The 16,100-nt window shown below is 35.3% G+C and overlaps 2 protein-coding genes across 5 annotated transcripts in view; one reads left to right on the top strand and one right to left on the bottom strand.

Moving 5' to 3' along the window:
• Nucleotides 1-999: 999 nt before the first annotated feature.
• On the bottom strand, nucleotides 1,000-2,243 carry LOC107740903 (cyclin-dependent kinase inhibitor 1C-like). The gene is made up of 2 exons (XM_016553444.1): nucleotides 1,572-2,243; nucleotides 1,000-1,463 (listed from the first exon to the last, which is right to left on the bottom strand). The coding sequence occupies exons 1-2, from the start codon at nucleotides 2,062-2,064 to the stop codon at nucleotides 1,402-1,404; spliced, it is 555 nt and encodes a 184-aa protein (XP_016408930.1). The 5' UTR covers nucleotides 2,065-2,243; the 3' UTR covers nucleotides 1,000-1,401.
• A 3,466-nt stretch (nucleotides 2,244-5,709) lies between these two features.
• LOC107740889 (phosphatidylserine synthase 2-like) overlaps nucleotides 5,710-16,100 on the top strand; it is a 17,121-nt gene continuing 6,730 nt past the window's right edge. Inside the window, exons 1-4 of one of the 4 annotated variants that reach the window (XM_016553426.1) lie at nucleotides 5,710-6,397; nucleotides 6,435-6,569; nucleotides 12,310-12,411; nucleotides 13,383-13,465. In XM_016553426.1, the coding sequence (XP_016408912.1) occupies nucleotides 6,469-6,569; nucleotides 12,310-12,411; nucleotides 13,383-13,465 (286 nt within the window). In that variant the 5' untranslated portion in view covers nucleotides 5,710-6,397; nucleotides 6,435-6,468. Of the gene's footprint in view, nucleotides 6,570-8,927; nucleotides 9,786-12,309; nucleotides 12,412-13,382; nucleotides 13,466-16,100 lie in introns of those variants that run through there. The other 3 variants (XM_016553424.1, XM_016553425.1, XM_016553423.1) reach the window with 3 other exon arrangements.

Here is a 16,100-nt window from a genome sequence, read left to right as displayed (position 1 = left end):
CACACACACAAACAAACAAAATCCAGTTCCTCAATGACACTGTCCTTGGAGAAGTGACATCATTTTGGTAGGAAAAACTAAAATTTTTTAGTTTTTAAAAAACTAAAAATTCCATCTTATTATTATCAGGGTTATTATGTAACTAGGTTATGTAAAAGTAAAATTAAAACCAGTGGGGAAAAAAATGATTGAAATAAAAATAAACGTTAACTGAAAAAAAATTTTTTTTGTTGCCAAGACAACATTTTTCATTTTAATTTAGTTTAACTTGATGTACTAAATTAGCTAAAAATAAAACTGAAATAAAACTTAATAAAAACTATAAAGAGAAAAAAATCTAGTAAAAATGACAAAACACACAGGAAAATTACTAAAACTTCAACTTCAAATAAAAACAAAATATAAATATAATTATGATTCATAATATAATAAAAACTATAATTATACCTCAATACTACATTAACAGTTATAATAGGATATAATAATTATATTAAATGTTTCTCACATATTAATTTCTATTACGTAAAATTAGTTGAGACCCTTAAGCAATGACCAACTTTAGTTTTTTTGTGTGTGTTTTACAAGAAATACAAGTCTTTCTTCTTAAAAATTGCATGTTTATTTCTACACTTATCTTTTTTTTTTCAGTGTGCTTTTACATACTTTTGTGTTATCACTTTAAAGTTTCTATTCCTGAGGTTAACCAGAAAATATCATTCATTTTAATTACAAAGCTCAAATTTTATTACTTAACAAGAATTACCCAAATAATACTGTTATGCTGGATGTGTGCTCTTACTGTAAAGCTACAAGATGTTTGGTAATAGTTCTGGTTTTCTGTTTCACAAGACCCCAGTCAACACAGTGTATGTATGCTTATAAAGGTGTTGAGAACAATAGCCTGTTATTTTATATTATATCTTTACCAGGCTGGAAAAACACAAATTGGATGAGACACAACATAAGTTTATATGTACACATTTATTAAAGGAACTTCTTTGCAATGACAAATATGGCTCAGGAATGTGATTTTGCTCAAGGAAAAAAAAAAAAGCTACATTTTCTACCACAAAGTACACTTGACATGTAAAAGAGAAAAAACTATAAATAAATAACTTTGGTCATTACAAAATATATACATGCTGATATATATTAGACAACAATAAATAGGTTTACTTGTCCTGACTTTAATTTAAAGTTACTTTTCAGTTGTACACTGTAAAGAGCAACCAGAGCTGCTCCTATACGGTTAAACCACACAAACAGCAGTGAATAAATACGATTCCAGAATCACATAAGAACGTGAGTCAGACTCGGAGACGTCATTACTTCCGGCGTTTTCCCGCCACCACTCCGTGACTCACACACTAGCGCGATTTTTTTTCCCCAGAAGACGTGTTTTTACTCCATGTTTCTGCTTTCCTTATGGACGCGGTCCATTTTCTTTCTCTTTCCATAAAAGTCTACAAGAGAAGAAATTCACAACATTAAAAACATGAACATTGTGTGTGTGTGTTTTTTTTATATATATATTGTCATTGTTCTGTTATATGACTAGTATTATTGTTTACCTGTAATGCGCATGTCTGCGAGTCTCTCCGTCTGGACGCGAGCGACTGTTTTGTGAGATAACTTTCTCCGGTTACACTTGTTTGGCTGGTTCTTTTGGTTCAAAACTATCACTGAAGGACCCCCACATTTTGGGGGAACTTGTGTGATATTTTCTGTCGTGGGAAAGTCCATCAAAGGCGTCTTTGACAGGGCAGTGCTTTCTCTGTAAAACCCCGGACAGTCCTCCGCTCGACTTTCCTCCCATTTTAAATCCCCATCCAGCGGCTGCCCTTCGCCGAAATTGAAGTTCCACCTCAGCTGATCTCGTTCAGATATTTCGCGAAGTTTAGAAGACAATTCTCGCTTCAGCTCGTCGTGATCCACAGGTCCGAACAGATTTCGGCACGTTTCCGTGCGCTTCGTTAGCGGGAGAATCTCTGCGCTCCTCTGAGGAGCGGTTTTCCTTCGGGTCAGTCTTTCCCCGGCGATGGTGGAAAGCAGGACGGCAGACATCGTCGATAGTGCCCAAATCCAGAATAAAACGAGCCAAATGGGTGTGAGGGCAATCCCTAAGGGCAAAAAAGTCAGTGTGAATTACAACACACGTCGTTATAAATCGTAAAACTCCAGATCTGGCCGTGATTTAATCTCGTCAGATTTAAAATCCTGCGCCTCAGCGGTGTAAAACCACACGCTCCTCTCCTATTGGTCAACATCCTCAACTCCTGTGGTCTTGTTGCTAGACCCGCCTCTACTCGCCTGTGATTGGCTAGACCCGCATGTAGTCAGCTGTGATTGGTTGTGCCTCGCTGCCATACGCGTTTCATTTAAATATATCATTTTAGCGCCTTCCCCCCAGCCGCACACATTGCACCACCTGAAGTGAAATACATTAAAATAACGACAACAGTCTAATTAAACAGTATTTATAATCCAATACATCAAATAGCTATCAAAAAGTGTTAAAGTAGATGCTATTTCTAAAGAATATGTGTAGTCTGTGATATACAAAGCCATATACAAAATTAATTTGACAGTTTGATTGGAATAAAAGTAAAACACAATAAAAACATTCTATTCAAGTAACTTTTACTTCCTTCCACACGTCCTTCACTGACACTGTTTTGTCTTTGTTAAACAAGTAACTTCACTATAAATTATTTTATGATGATATTCGTATCAATTATTTAAATTTTGAAACAACGTGTTTATTTCACGCTTTTAAAGACATAATAATTTATATTATTACCATGGATTTTCATATTTTAATATTAAAATATTGGACAAGGGAAAAAACGATCAAATACATTGATTAAAGGATTTAAAAGAGGAAAAACTAAATCAGTGCTTTTTTAGTATATACATTTATATTATTATGAAATTAGAAACTTATAATAAAATTATAAAAGTATACATTTTTCAGTTCAGCGTTAATGTGACCTTTATTAATTTATATTATCATGAAATCAGAAACTTAAAATAAAATGATAAAAGTATAAACTTTCCAGTTCAGTGTTAATGTGACCTTCGCATAACAAAAAGAAAAGGGTTGAAAATCGTGTATAAAAATCAACCCCGGAGCCTTGAGTCCGTAGTTTAAAAAAACAAAAGAGAAATTATTCGTTTCTGTTCAGTATTTGCACTTTGTGTTTGTGAATAGTGCAACAGCGCCCCCTTTTGATCACAGTGTAGTAGTACGTACAAAAAAACTTTGAGGCAAATCTAAATAAGATCAGATAAGAAGTTAACGACCTTGGTAATTGTTGGCTTCAGTCATCATATTTATAATCTGTAACCTGTATGTCTAGTGGACAAATTAGACTCCTGAAACAAATACATACAAATACCCTGAATTTTTCGGTGCAATCTTGCTCTTCAACAAGCAAACATCCTCCTGGGACCCAGGCACAGACTTTTGTCCTCTGTAGAGGACATTATATTTTAGTGAATTTCTCTGAGGCCATACATGCCACAGTTTTAAGTCTGGATGTTTTGTACAGAGCACATTCAGGGCTTTTTAGAGATATGAAAAGTTTGGAAGCTTGATCATAAACACTCCCTCTCCTTGGTCTTTAAAAATGACTGATATTGACAGAATGATCAAAATGAGCACTCTTAGGGAAATATGATAATTTTGGGGAAACGCAATAAGTCAATAGGGAAAGAAATCATAGATTATTATCATGGTGTGCCCCGAGAACAATATGCAAATGAGATGCAATGTGTACAGTAGATACATTGAGTGGAAATACCAATTTATGGACATTTTACTCACATATTCCATAAAGTACAGTATATATAAAATCGTTCTGTTATGTCATAACATTGAGAATCATCCTTGTACAAAGTTTGGCTAAAAATAGCCTGATTAACCTAATTAACCTAAAAACTGATTGGTGAAAAAAATAAAACAGTTTTTGCCTATACATGCCTTTTCATGTCTTTTTTATTTTTTATTTGTATTTTTTAATAACTTAGTCTTGGCGTCCTCTACTACAAAGGACATAGAATAAAATATGAATAAAATATCGTTTTTCAAAAAAGTTTTTTCTCCATTTGTTTCTTATGCTCCAACCAATGTAATGACATAAAAAAACGTTTTTTTCTGGTTCTCAGGAGGTTATGAGAGAGAGAGTTAAGGCTTAGTAATAGTACAGGTTAACACTTACAATTATAAATAAGGGAACTGTGCTCTACTGAGAACCACTGACATGTTTAGACTAAGTGCTGTATTTGTGCTGACTGCTTTCTGAGAAGGCTTTTAGTGTTGTAAACACCATTACTACACCAAGCAGGAGATGTGTTTTGCATAAACAGACTGCTTACATAATGTATAGATATTATCATAGTCTTGCCTATTAGTTCCTGGTTTAATGTACTTTCCTCATACAAGGCTCTGGTGTCTCAGAATGTTTCCTGTGATCATGTGATGGAAATTTCTTATGATTATATAAACCTTTACATCACACCACATAATCCGTCATCCTGTATGCAAACCTGTAAAGACACGTTTGTTAGTCTTTATTTGAAAGATTGTTTGTGCACTCATGTTTAATGAACTTATGTGTATAATATATATATATATATATATATTGTTATATAAAGTATAATATAGGCTAGTATAATTAGTGTGTTTGTGTGTAGTGGCAGTGCATTGGGAAGGTTACTTTGGAAATTTAATAGGTTACAGATTACAAGTTATATTTAAAATGTAATAAGTAGTGTAACTATTTCAATTTGTAACTGATTAAATTTGATTACTTTTCTACATTTCTAACAAATGTTTTCAACTGTTAATCATTTTCAAACATTTATAGCAGGCAGGGTTAACATTACAGTATAGTGCTCAACACTGATTACTGTCAGACTTTCAGAATCCTTCATCACTTGAATTAAGATTATAATAATTTAATTTGAAAACACAGCCACCACAGAATCAGACTTTAGCACCTCTTTTTACTTTGAGATCTTTTTGAGGTTAAATAAAGATTTAAAATCATAAGATATAGTTTGATAGTTATGATACTGTGCTTGAAATCAAATCTTTGCATAGCTATGACAGAAAACACTGCCATCTAACAATGCTTTGGAAAAAAATAGCTAATCTTAAAAAAATAAAGCATACATAAATCAAAATAGGAAATAAAACCGTTATCAAAAGCATGTGTCCTATTCTGTGTGTGTCCCTCAACTCCTGAAACATCGGTGTCTCATATTTTAGAGCAGTCAATACAATTTGGGAAAGAAATCAATCAAATCTGTATGTGTGTGAAAATATTCAGATGTAGCCCCCTTTATAATCATTAACATTTTCATAAGTAACTGTAATTTAATTACAAATTTTTTCAGATTTCTCAGATCAGATTTAACAGATTACAGTTACATTAAAATATAATAAATGTAGTTACATGTAATTAGTTACTCGCCAACACTGTGCATGAGCTAATATTAGCAAGGCTTTTCTACACCTACAGCTATATCATATCACGTTACATAATTAAATGCATATAAATAAACAATAAATAATAAATACATAATGATGTGTTCATAACTGATTGTGGATGCAGAACAGAGAGGCATACAGTGCACATGGTTTGATGACCAAAAACACACATTTGTGTCGCCGCCTGTGGGATGAGCGGAAATGACGCCATGCCGCGCGACCTTAATTTGGTTATATTGTTCTGATGTGCACGAGAGGTGCGCGTGCGTCCGCCGCAGTCTGTAAAATCGTTTTATTGTTCCTCGGAGGATGGTGCGTTCGCGTTGCGTTCATACATGAAGCTCGAAGAGGTCATTTTCCTGCCGGTTTTCAAAACCTCGCGTCCATGAGCGACTGCTGACCCGGTTATTGCGCTCGCGCTCCGTTACCGGCCAGTGGCGAGACGCGCACGAGCTCCTGTGGCTCACCGTGATTTGAGTTGTTTTATGTTTTATTTACAGTTTAAGTCTCCGCACTGATGCGCTGTTTTAGTTAGTTCAGGTGAGTTTTTGTTGGGTTAGGTTAGTTAGTGAGTTATTCTGGTTTAGTTAGTTCAGGTTTAAATCTCAGCGCAAGTGAGTTGGGTTCGGGTTAGTGAGGATTGAGTTTTAATTTCGGGTGTGTTGGTCAGGATTAGTTTGGTTGTAAACCACAGCATGGGTATGTTGGGTTAGGGGTCCGGTTGAGTCAGTTCAGCACAGGTCTGTTGGGTTTAGTTCAGTTTGACTTGACGGGTGTGTTGAGTTACAGATAGTTCAGCTGTCAGCTAGGTTTAGTTCAGTTTGAAATCACAGGTGTTTGGTCAAATTTAGGTTGGAAGTCATATGTGTGTTGTGTTAGGGTAAGTTTGGTTCGTGTGTGTTGGGTTTCGATAGTTGTCAGTGAAATCACAGGTGGGTTCGGTTTAGTTCAGGTTTAGTTTAAGCTCTGCCGTGATGGCTAAAGGCGAGTGGAAGAGGTCTGGCGCTGATGATCTCCCGTTAACCGGCCGCTCTGAGTGTGAAGTGTTCGATGATGGAACCAATACATTCTTCTGGTGAGTTCACATCTCATGTTACGATAATAGATTATTATGTTTATTAGCTGATTGTGCTCTTTGATTTACCGTAATTGTTTTTCTTTATTATCACTTTTTAACAATTTAACACATACTTGCTGAATAAAAGCATTCATTTCTTTCAAAAAAAGAGAAAAAAATCACTGACCCCAAACTTTTGAACAGTAGTGTATATTGTTACAAAATATTTCTATTTTGAATAAATGCTGTTCTTTTTAAATTTTTATTCATCAAAGAATCCTAAAAAAGTATCACAGCTTCTAAAAAAAATTTCCAATATTGTTAATCAGCATATTAGAATGATTTCTGAAGATCATGTGACACTGAAGACTGGAGTAATGATGCTGAAAAATCAGCTTTGCATCAAAAATACATTATATTTTAAAGTATATTAAAATAGAAAACCATTTTAATTTGCTAAAATATTTAACAATGTTACTGTTTTTTTTCTGTATTTCTGATCAAATAAATGCAGCCATAATGAGCAGATGAGACGTCTTTAAAAAAACATTACAAATCTTACTGATCCCAAACTTTTGAACATCTGTGTGTGTGTGTGTGTGTGTGTGTGATGTCCAGAGACATCAGTAGTATGTTCAGTAGTATTACAGCTTTGCTCGGCTTTTCTCTCTTCTGCAACCTCAGCAGAAATTATACTCGATCAATGAAAAGCTTTAAGATGGTGCTGTGGACGAGACTCTTTCACTCCTAGGCTTTTATACACATAACTATAGAAGTTCCCTAGTGTTCCCATGGTTTTCTTATAGAAGCAAACCATGACAGATCTATTTATATTTTTTATATGTTAATTATTACATTAGTTTAAATCTGGACCCTTCTCTCTAGGTTAGTTATAATATACACAGACTGTATAGAGTCAAAAACTGGCCAAGGCTATTGGCCAAAGAATGACATTTGATAGATTTCATAATATACAAAAGAATCCCAAATTACTTTAATAATAATAATTATAATAAATTTTTTTGGTAATCTCAATTATAATATTATTAATAATAATAATAATCCAGTAACATTTATACTAATTGTTTGCATGAATTGTCTTGTTTTGGACTGTTTCAGCCAATATTCAGAACTTATTTTTGTATTCTTTTTTTATTTTTAACGCAGTAATTAAATCAGATTACAACTATAAAACAAATTATTATTGTTGTTGATAATAATAATAATAGAAATCCAATAGTACTAATGCAACATTTTTAACTTATGTGTATAATATATATATATATATATATATTGTTATATAAAGTATAATATAAGCTAGTATAATTAGTGTGTTTGTGTGTAGTGGCAGTGCATTGGGAAGGTTACTTTGGAAATTTAATAGGTTACAGATTACAAGTTATATTTAAAATGTAATAAGTAGTGTAACTATTTCAATTTGTAACTGATTAAATTTGATTACTTTTCTACATTTCTAACAAATGTTTTCAACTGTTAATCATTTTCAAACATTTATAGCAGGCAGGGTTAACATTACAGTATAGTGCTCAACACTGATTACTGTCAGACTTTCAGAATCCTTCATCACTTGAATTAAGATTATAATAATTTAATTTGAAAACACAGCCACCACAGAATCAGACTTTAGCACCTCTTTTTACTTTGAGATCTTTTTGAGGTTAAATAAAGATTTAAAATCATAAGATATAGTTTGATAGTTATGATACTGTGCTTGAAATCAAATCTTTGCATAGCTATGACAGAAAACACTGCCATCTAACAATGCTTTGGAAAAAAATAGCTAATCTTAAAAAAATAAAGCATACATAAATCAAAATAGGAAATAAAACCGTTATCAAAAGCATGTGTCCTATTCTGTGTGTGTCCCTCAACTCCTGAAACATCGGTGTCTCATATTTTAGAGCAGTCAATACAATTTGGGAAAGAAATCAATCAAATCTGTATGTGTGTGAAAATATTCAGATGTAACCCCCTTTATAATCATTAACATTTTCATAAGTAACTGTAATTTAATTACACATTTTTTCAGATTTCTCAGATCAGATTTAACAGATTACAGTTAAATTTTATTTTGTAATTAAATTACGAAATAAATTTAGTTACATGTAATTAGTTACTCGCCAACACTGTGCATGAGCTAATATTAGCAAGGCTTTTCTACACCTACAGCTATATCATATCACGTTACATAATTAAATGCATATAAATAAACAATAAATAATAAATACATAATGATGTGTTCATAACTGATTGTGGATGCAGAACAGAGAGGCATACAGTGCACATGGTTTGATGACCAAAAACACACATTTGTGTCGCCGCCTGTGGGATGAGCGGAAATGACGCCATGCCGCGCGACCTTAATTTGGTTATATTGTTCTGATGTGCACGAGAGGTGCGCGTGCGTCCGCCGCAGTCTGTAAAATCGTTTTATTGTTCCTCGGAGGATGGTGCGTTCGCGTTGCGTTCATACATGAAGCTCGAAGAGGTCATTTTCCTGCCGGTTTTCAAAACCTCGCGTCCATGAGCGACTGCTGACCCGGTTATTGCGCTCGCGCTCCGTTACCGGCCAGTGGCGAGACGCGCACGAGCTCCTGTGGCTCACCGTGATTTGAGTTGTTTTATGTTTTATTTACAGTTTAAGTCTCCGCACTGATGCGCTGTTTTAGTTAGTTCAGGTGAGTTTTTGTTGGGTTAGGTTAGTTAGTGAGTTATTCTGGTTTAGTTAGTTCAGGTTTAAATCTCAGCGCAAGTGAGTTGGGTTCGGGTTAGTGAGGATTGAGTTTTAATTTCGGGTGTGTTGGTCAGGATTAGTTTGGTTGTAAACCACAGCATGGGTATGTTGGGTTAGGGGTCCGGTTGAGTCAGTTCAGCACAGGTCTGTTGGGTTTAGTTCAGTTTGACTTGACGGGTGTGTTGAGTTACAGATAGTTCAGCTGTCAGCTAGGTTTAGTTCAGTTTGAAATCACAGGTGTTTGGTCAAATTTAGGTTGGAAGTCATATGTGTGTTGTGTTAGGGTAAGTTTGGTTCGTGTGTGTTGGGTTTCGATAGTTGTCAGTGAAATCACAGGTGGGTTCGGTTTAGTTCAGGTTTAGTTTAAGCTCTGCCGTGATGGCTAAAGGCGAGTGGAAGAGGTCTGGCGCTGATGATCTCCCGTTAACCGGCCGCTCTGAGTGTGAAGTGTTCGATGATGGAACCAATACATTCTTCTGGTGAGTTCACATCTCATGTTACGATAATAGATTATTATGTTTATTAGCTGATTGTGCTCTTTGATTTACCGTAATTGTTTTTCTTTATTATCACTTTTTAACAATTTAACACATACTTGCTGAATAAAAGCATTCATTTCTTTCAAAAAAAGAGAAAAAAATCACTGACCCCAAACTTTTGAACAGTAGTGTATATTGTTACAAAATATTTCTATTTTGAATAAATGCTGTTCTTTTTAAATTTTTATTCATCAAAGAATCCTAAAAAAGTATCACAGCTTCTAAAAAAAATTTCCAATATTGTTAATCAGCATATTAGAATGATTTCTGAAGATCATGTGACACTGAAGACTGGAGTAATGATGCTGAAAAATCAGCTTTGCATCAAAAATACATTATATTTTAAAGTATATTAAAATAGAAAACCATTTTAATTTGCTAAAATATTTAACAATGTTACTGTTTTTTTTCTGTATTTCTGATCAAATAAATGCAGCCATAATGAGCAGATGAGACGTCTTTAAAAAAACATTACAAATCTTACTGATCCCAAACTTTTGAACATCTGTGTGTGTGTGTGTGTGTGTGTGTGATGTCCAGAGACATCAGTAGTATGTTCAGTAGTATTACAGCTTTGCTCGGCTTTTCTCTCTTCTGCAACCTCAGCAGAAATTATACTCGATCAATGAAAAGCTTTAAGATGGTGCTGTGGACGAGACTCTTTCACTCCTAGGCTTTTATACACATAACTATAGAAGTTCCCTAGTGTTCCCATGGTTTTCTTATAGAAGCAAACCATGACAGATCTATTTATATTTTTTATATGTTAATTATTACATTAGTTTAAATCTGGACCCTTCTCTCTAGGTTAGTTATAATATACACAGACTGTATAGAGTCAAAAACTGGCCAAGGCTATTGGCCAAAGAATGACATTTGATAGATTTCATAATATACAAAAGAATCCCAAATTACTTTAATAATAATAATTATAATAAATTTTTTTGGTAATCTCAATTATAATATTATTAATAATAATAATAATCCAGTAACATTTATACTAATTGTTTGCATGAATTGTCTTGTTTTGGACTGTTTCAGCCAATATTCAGAACTTATTTTTGTATTCTTTTTTTATTTTTAACGCAGTAATTAAATCAGATTACAACTATAAAACAAATTATTATTGTTGTTGATAATAATAATAATAGAAATCCAATAGTACTAATGCAACATTTTTATATTATAACAAATATTTAGAACCAATTTGTTTTTTTCAGATTTTTGATGCAAAAACTGAAACGGAGTACAACTGATTTGCATTAATTTTTTTACTTTGTTTTGGGATGTTATAACCAAAATTATAAAAACAATTTTGTTTTATTTCTGATTTTTAATACAATAAGTAAATCAGACTACAAATATAAAAATAAATGAATAATATTAATATGAATAATAATTGTAATAATCCAATAATACTTATTCTGAATTGTTCGCTTTAATTGTTTTTCTTTGGGTTTAGGCTGTCTAAGTGTAAAGCCTAAAGGGATAGATCACACAAAAAGAAAATCATTTTGAAAATTTCTTTTTTTTTTTTGTTGTCTCAACTTAAATATTTGGGTGAAATATCCCTTTGAATGCTATGCTTTTCTCAATTAAAAGGCTTTAAAAAGTTCTATCTGTAATTACCACTGTTTCCTGACATCATCCGCTTTCGGAAGCCCAAACAAATATACGTACAAGGGCACGTAGGTGAAAAAAAAAAGCGTTTCAGGCGGTCGCACACTGGACGAGAAGCGCAGCGCCACGTCTAGAACAATTCTTACAAGAAGTACAACACGACGTAGCTGGGCGCCGCCGGTTTGCGTACACTCATAGAAAATAATGTTTGAATTTTAAAGACGTGGCGCCACGCAACGGACGCTGCGCTTCTCGTCCAGTGTGCGACCGCCTGAAACGCTTTTTTTTTTCACCTACGTGCCCTTGTACGTATATTTGTTTGGGCTTCCGAAAGCGGATCACAACACATTTCGTTTTTCGGAAGGCGGACCTTCATCAAACCCAGAACTAATCGAGCGGTTTGTGCCAGCCTGGGGAGAAAGGTACTTTAATAATGTAAATTATGTGAAAAATAATGCATTTTTCGAACCACCAAGCATGAGAGCATGTTCTAGTACACCCCCAAAACAAAATCAAGACTTTGTAAAAGAGCATAATAGGACCCATTTAAAACTGTCTTCTTTTTTTTTTTTTTTATAGTTAACAGACATAATTGTTGAGATTTAACACTTGACCTCTTAATGGTCAAAATGCCCCTTAAAAATCAGTTCCAAGAACTGGATTTGCTGTAGTAAACTTCTGTACTGATGTCTCCTCCCTCCCCCTATGTGTGTGTGTGTGTGTGTGTGTTGAGGTGTGGCTGTGTTTATGATCAACCTGTATACCAGCTCAGCAGGTATTGAATGTGAAAAAAACCCAAAACAAAACCAGAAAAAACCAAAAACCGCCGTCTTTCTCTCTGCAGGAGGGCACATACTCTGACAGTTCTGTTCATCCTGACATGTGCTCTAGTTTATGTGACACTATTGGAGGAGACGCCGCTTGACACGGCGTACAACACTAAAAGGTATGGCCTGCATGTAGTCAGTGTGTCCTGTCCTTTACCTTTAGCATTGAGACCAGAATGCAGTTCACAGTGCCAGAGAATAAGGTGCATTGTTACCTTCTGAGCAGAAGCTAAAGTGGTCTGATGTGGACAGAAATGACACATGGCTATAGCTGGGAGGGCCTTGGCTTAGTGTCATGCTTTCTATTGGCTAACAGGATTATGTGTGACATCTGCTGATCACAAAGTCCATGTCACAGACTGACCCACTGTGCTTAAAAGCATTTGAACTTTATCAGAAGGAAGAGCAGCTAGTATTTCAGTATGAATGCAATGTGTAGTTTTATTAGAGGTGCTTGCAAGTTTTGAACCAACCCCTAATTATTTAAACTAGACAACCACCTGAAACACCTAAATAGCTTAAAATAAAACAAGAACTCAGAAAAGAGGTGGGGTTTAATTTTCATAAACCGATTTCTTGGTGAAAAACTACATTACCCATGATTCAGCAGCGACTCCCCACCAATTAGAGAACTGTGACAAACAAATAGCCTCATAAGAACTACATATAACCCACCCACTCCCATGAAACACTGTGAATGGCGTAGTGTTGTTTTCCTACACTCTCATTCTACTTAAATATTTTTTATGTGTAATTTGCATATTTTGCAATCAGTGTTAATTTATTGTCTCTCAGTTTCTTTGTTCTGTTGAGCACAAAAAGAAGATATTTTGAAGAATGTGGGTAACCAAAGAGTTGCCGGTAGCCATTGGCTGCAATATAACAAAGAGTGAAAAATTTAAGGGGGTCTGAATACTTTCCGTACCCACTGTATATATATATTTTTTCCCCATGGAAGAACTTGAGGGTGAGCAGCGTCCTAGAAACACCTTAGCATCTTGGCATCTTGTCAGCGAATTTTGCACATAAAGAACCACTCACATTTTCTCCAGTGTTTGTTTTTATTTTGTGTATGTTTTGTCTTTTTCAGAGGAATTGTGGCCAGTATTCTGGTGTTCCTTTGTTTCGGAGTAACACAAGCTAAAGATGGTCCCTTCACACGTCCTCACCCAGGTCAGTAACCTTTATTCAGAGATGATTTAACCTTAACCCAGGTTTCACATCACCTTCATGTCGACTTTGAGATGCTATAATTGTGAGCTCTCATAGTACTGTTGAGGTGGAGTAGCTAACAAATACATCATTGTTTTTCACATTGCATTACAATTGAGCGAGCTGATGCAATCATCACACAGGCTTGTAAAAGGACCTTGCAAGTCATGTTGAGAAGACTTGATTCATTTGTCTTTATCTCAATGAATCAGTTCATAAAAATGATTCACCAAGTCATTTGAGTCACTCAAAAGTGTTCCCAGAAGTCTATACATGGCATTTTATGTTTTCTTTTTGTGTTTCAGTATAAAGTTAAATAATTAAACTGCAGTTTATCCCTATTTTAGAATTGATTATGTAGATTAGGAGTTTTTAAAAGTGATATTTACTGTAAATTATGGCTGCGCATTTAATTAAAGAAATTAAAACAATAAATAAATATTAATATTGTCATTTTACTTTGTTTTCCTACCTTCTCGAGTGCATCTATTATTGCCTTGTTTATCTAAAAGTGCTCTTTTCCTTTAAAACTAGCCAACAAGCCATATGTGTTGACTGTGAAAGACCGTATAAATTATATGCTTAAAACTAGCCAACAAGCCATATGTGTTGACTGTGAAAGACCGTATACTTTAATTATATGCATTTATGGTGCAATTGCTACATTTTCGTTTTCATATGTACTGCAAACATTCAGCGCGTGTATCACAGCAAAAATAGACTCGGTGCGGAAACAATCTATGCACTGCTGCAGACGCACCGCTCCTGAACGCACTGCCGTGTGCAGTGTGAATGCTTTAATCCGTTAACATGAGCGCGGAAAAAATACGCACCACATACCACGCACTGCAAACAGAGTAATGTGAACCTGGCATTATGTGTGTGCATGAGCGCACGGTCTACAGGAGTGCACGCGAGCGCTGAATGGTTAAACACTGGCAAGAATTAAAAAGTAATGCAAAAACTTTACCTGTATAAACTTTAGTGACGATGTGACATTGACGCGATATAGACAGACGCGATGTGTGGTGATTTGAAGCCATTTGCGTATTTTGAGAGAGAAAGAGAAGAGAGCGTGCAGTGATTCACTCACGCTGTTTGTGAAATGATGTCTCACACAAGGTTTTTTTGTAAGTTATTTAATGAAGGAATATGAAGGTGAGTACCTCACCTTCAGCATTATAATTATTTCAACCGCGCTGGATAGAGACTGAGACGGTGCCGCTGCATGTCGTGCCAAACCTCTCAATCATCCCAACAATCATCCCAACGTGATTATCGGCCGATAATGATCGGTAGGCGATCAATCGGAGCACCCCTAAAACTGACTATTCAAAGGTGTAGCTTGACTGTAGTTTGTTTAAATTATGAGTAGAATGAGTAGATTGAAGTAGCATTCTGAGAGACTAGCAACAGTAACTCACATCTTCTTCAAAAACTGGACGAGCTGGTACGGGGCTTTCAACACATCACTCACTGAAACCTGAAAGATGCTTGAAGGACTCCTCCTCCGGTCATTCAGGCCTCTCAAAGGCACGAGATAACTGACGAATGTAGGCACAAATTGTAAGTTGGGCTACCTGTCACAGTGAATGGTGTTAAATTTCAATCCCAGTTAAGTATGCAAGGTTGTTTTAAAAGAGAAGAGCGTCTGGGGACTCCAACATAGAGAGAAGTAGATGCAAACAAATGGTTGCAGTCATAGTCAAAAGGGCTTCACAATCTTAATCTCACATCCTTAATTCAAGCATGTTAACTTAAAAAAAAAAAAAAAAAAAAAAAAAAAGTGTTTAAGTTCCTTTTTTGCATTTTGACCAAATGCTTTGTGAATGTTATGTTTGTGGTGGCTCTCTTCCACCCTTATTACCTATGACTGAGGTGGCCTTGAGCAAGGCACCTAACCCCCAATTGCTCCCTGGGTGCAACCCTCTACATTGCGAGTAAATCACTCGCATATGCGACCAAATCTTCACTCTGGCGACTAAATGATGTCTAATATTAGCCAATTGCTAATAAATTCTCAGATTTTACTCGCCAGTGTGTGAGTTGGAGGCTAAGTATAAGTTTAGCTCAGATATATTTTCACTCGCCGAACACTCTCTGACTGAGCGCATCAGAGTTTCACTCTCCGCCAAGTGATCTGTGCTGTTTTTCAGTTCATCTGAATGGATGTGCAACGCACAACGTACCGTAAACTCTAGTGTGAAGGCGCACGACTCGCCGTCGCTTTGTTTCACACACACGCAGCGAGAGAGGGAGAGAGAGAATTGACGCGCTACCTATGCGCGCTACATGTAAACGATATTCTTTGTTGTATTTTGCTGTCAAAATAACGGAGTTCCTTTGGAATTCTTCCGCTTTTAAGAAATGCCGGGTTTTCCGGTAGTGGGCGGAACTAATGCGCAAACGGCAATCTCATTGGCTGGCGCTCACCTATTATCGTCCCTGTTTTGATTTCAGCAAATCAGTTCGAGCGAACGCACACAACCTGATTAATATTCATGAATCCAGTAGCTCATTAATCCTTGGTGCGTTTTATATTATTCTTATTAGTAGAATTCGTATCATTATTATCTAATCAGTATTTTTGTTAGCT

Source organism: Sinocyclocheilus rhinocerous, unplaced genomic scaffold (assembly GCF_001515625.1).
Source record: "Sinocyclocheilus rhinocerous isolate Xijiao unplaced genomic scaffold, SAMN03320098_v1.1 scaffold1668, whole genome shotgun sequence".
NCBI classification, from domain to species: domain Eukaryota; kingdom Metazoa; phylum Chordata; class Actinopteri; order Cypriniformes; family Cyprinidae; genus Sinocyclocheilus; species Sinocyclocheilus rhinocerous.
The sequence above is the reverse complement of the archived record's forward strand: the minus strand, read 5'-3'. Positions and strand labels throughout refer to the sequence as shown.

Coding starts and splice junctions, on each gene's coding strand:
- LOC107740903 (XM_016553444.1), bottom strand. CDS start 2,064: ATGTCTGCCGTCCTGCTTTCCACCATCGCCGGGGAAAGACTGACCCGA. Junction 1,464..1,571: donor CGCAGACATGCGCATTACAG/GTAAACAATAAT, acceptor CTTCTCTTGTAG/ACTTTTATGGAAAGAGAAAG.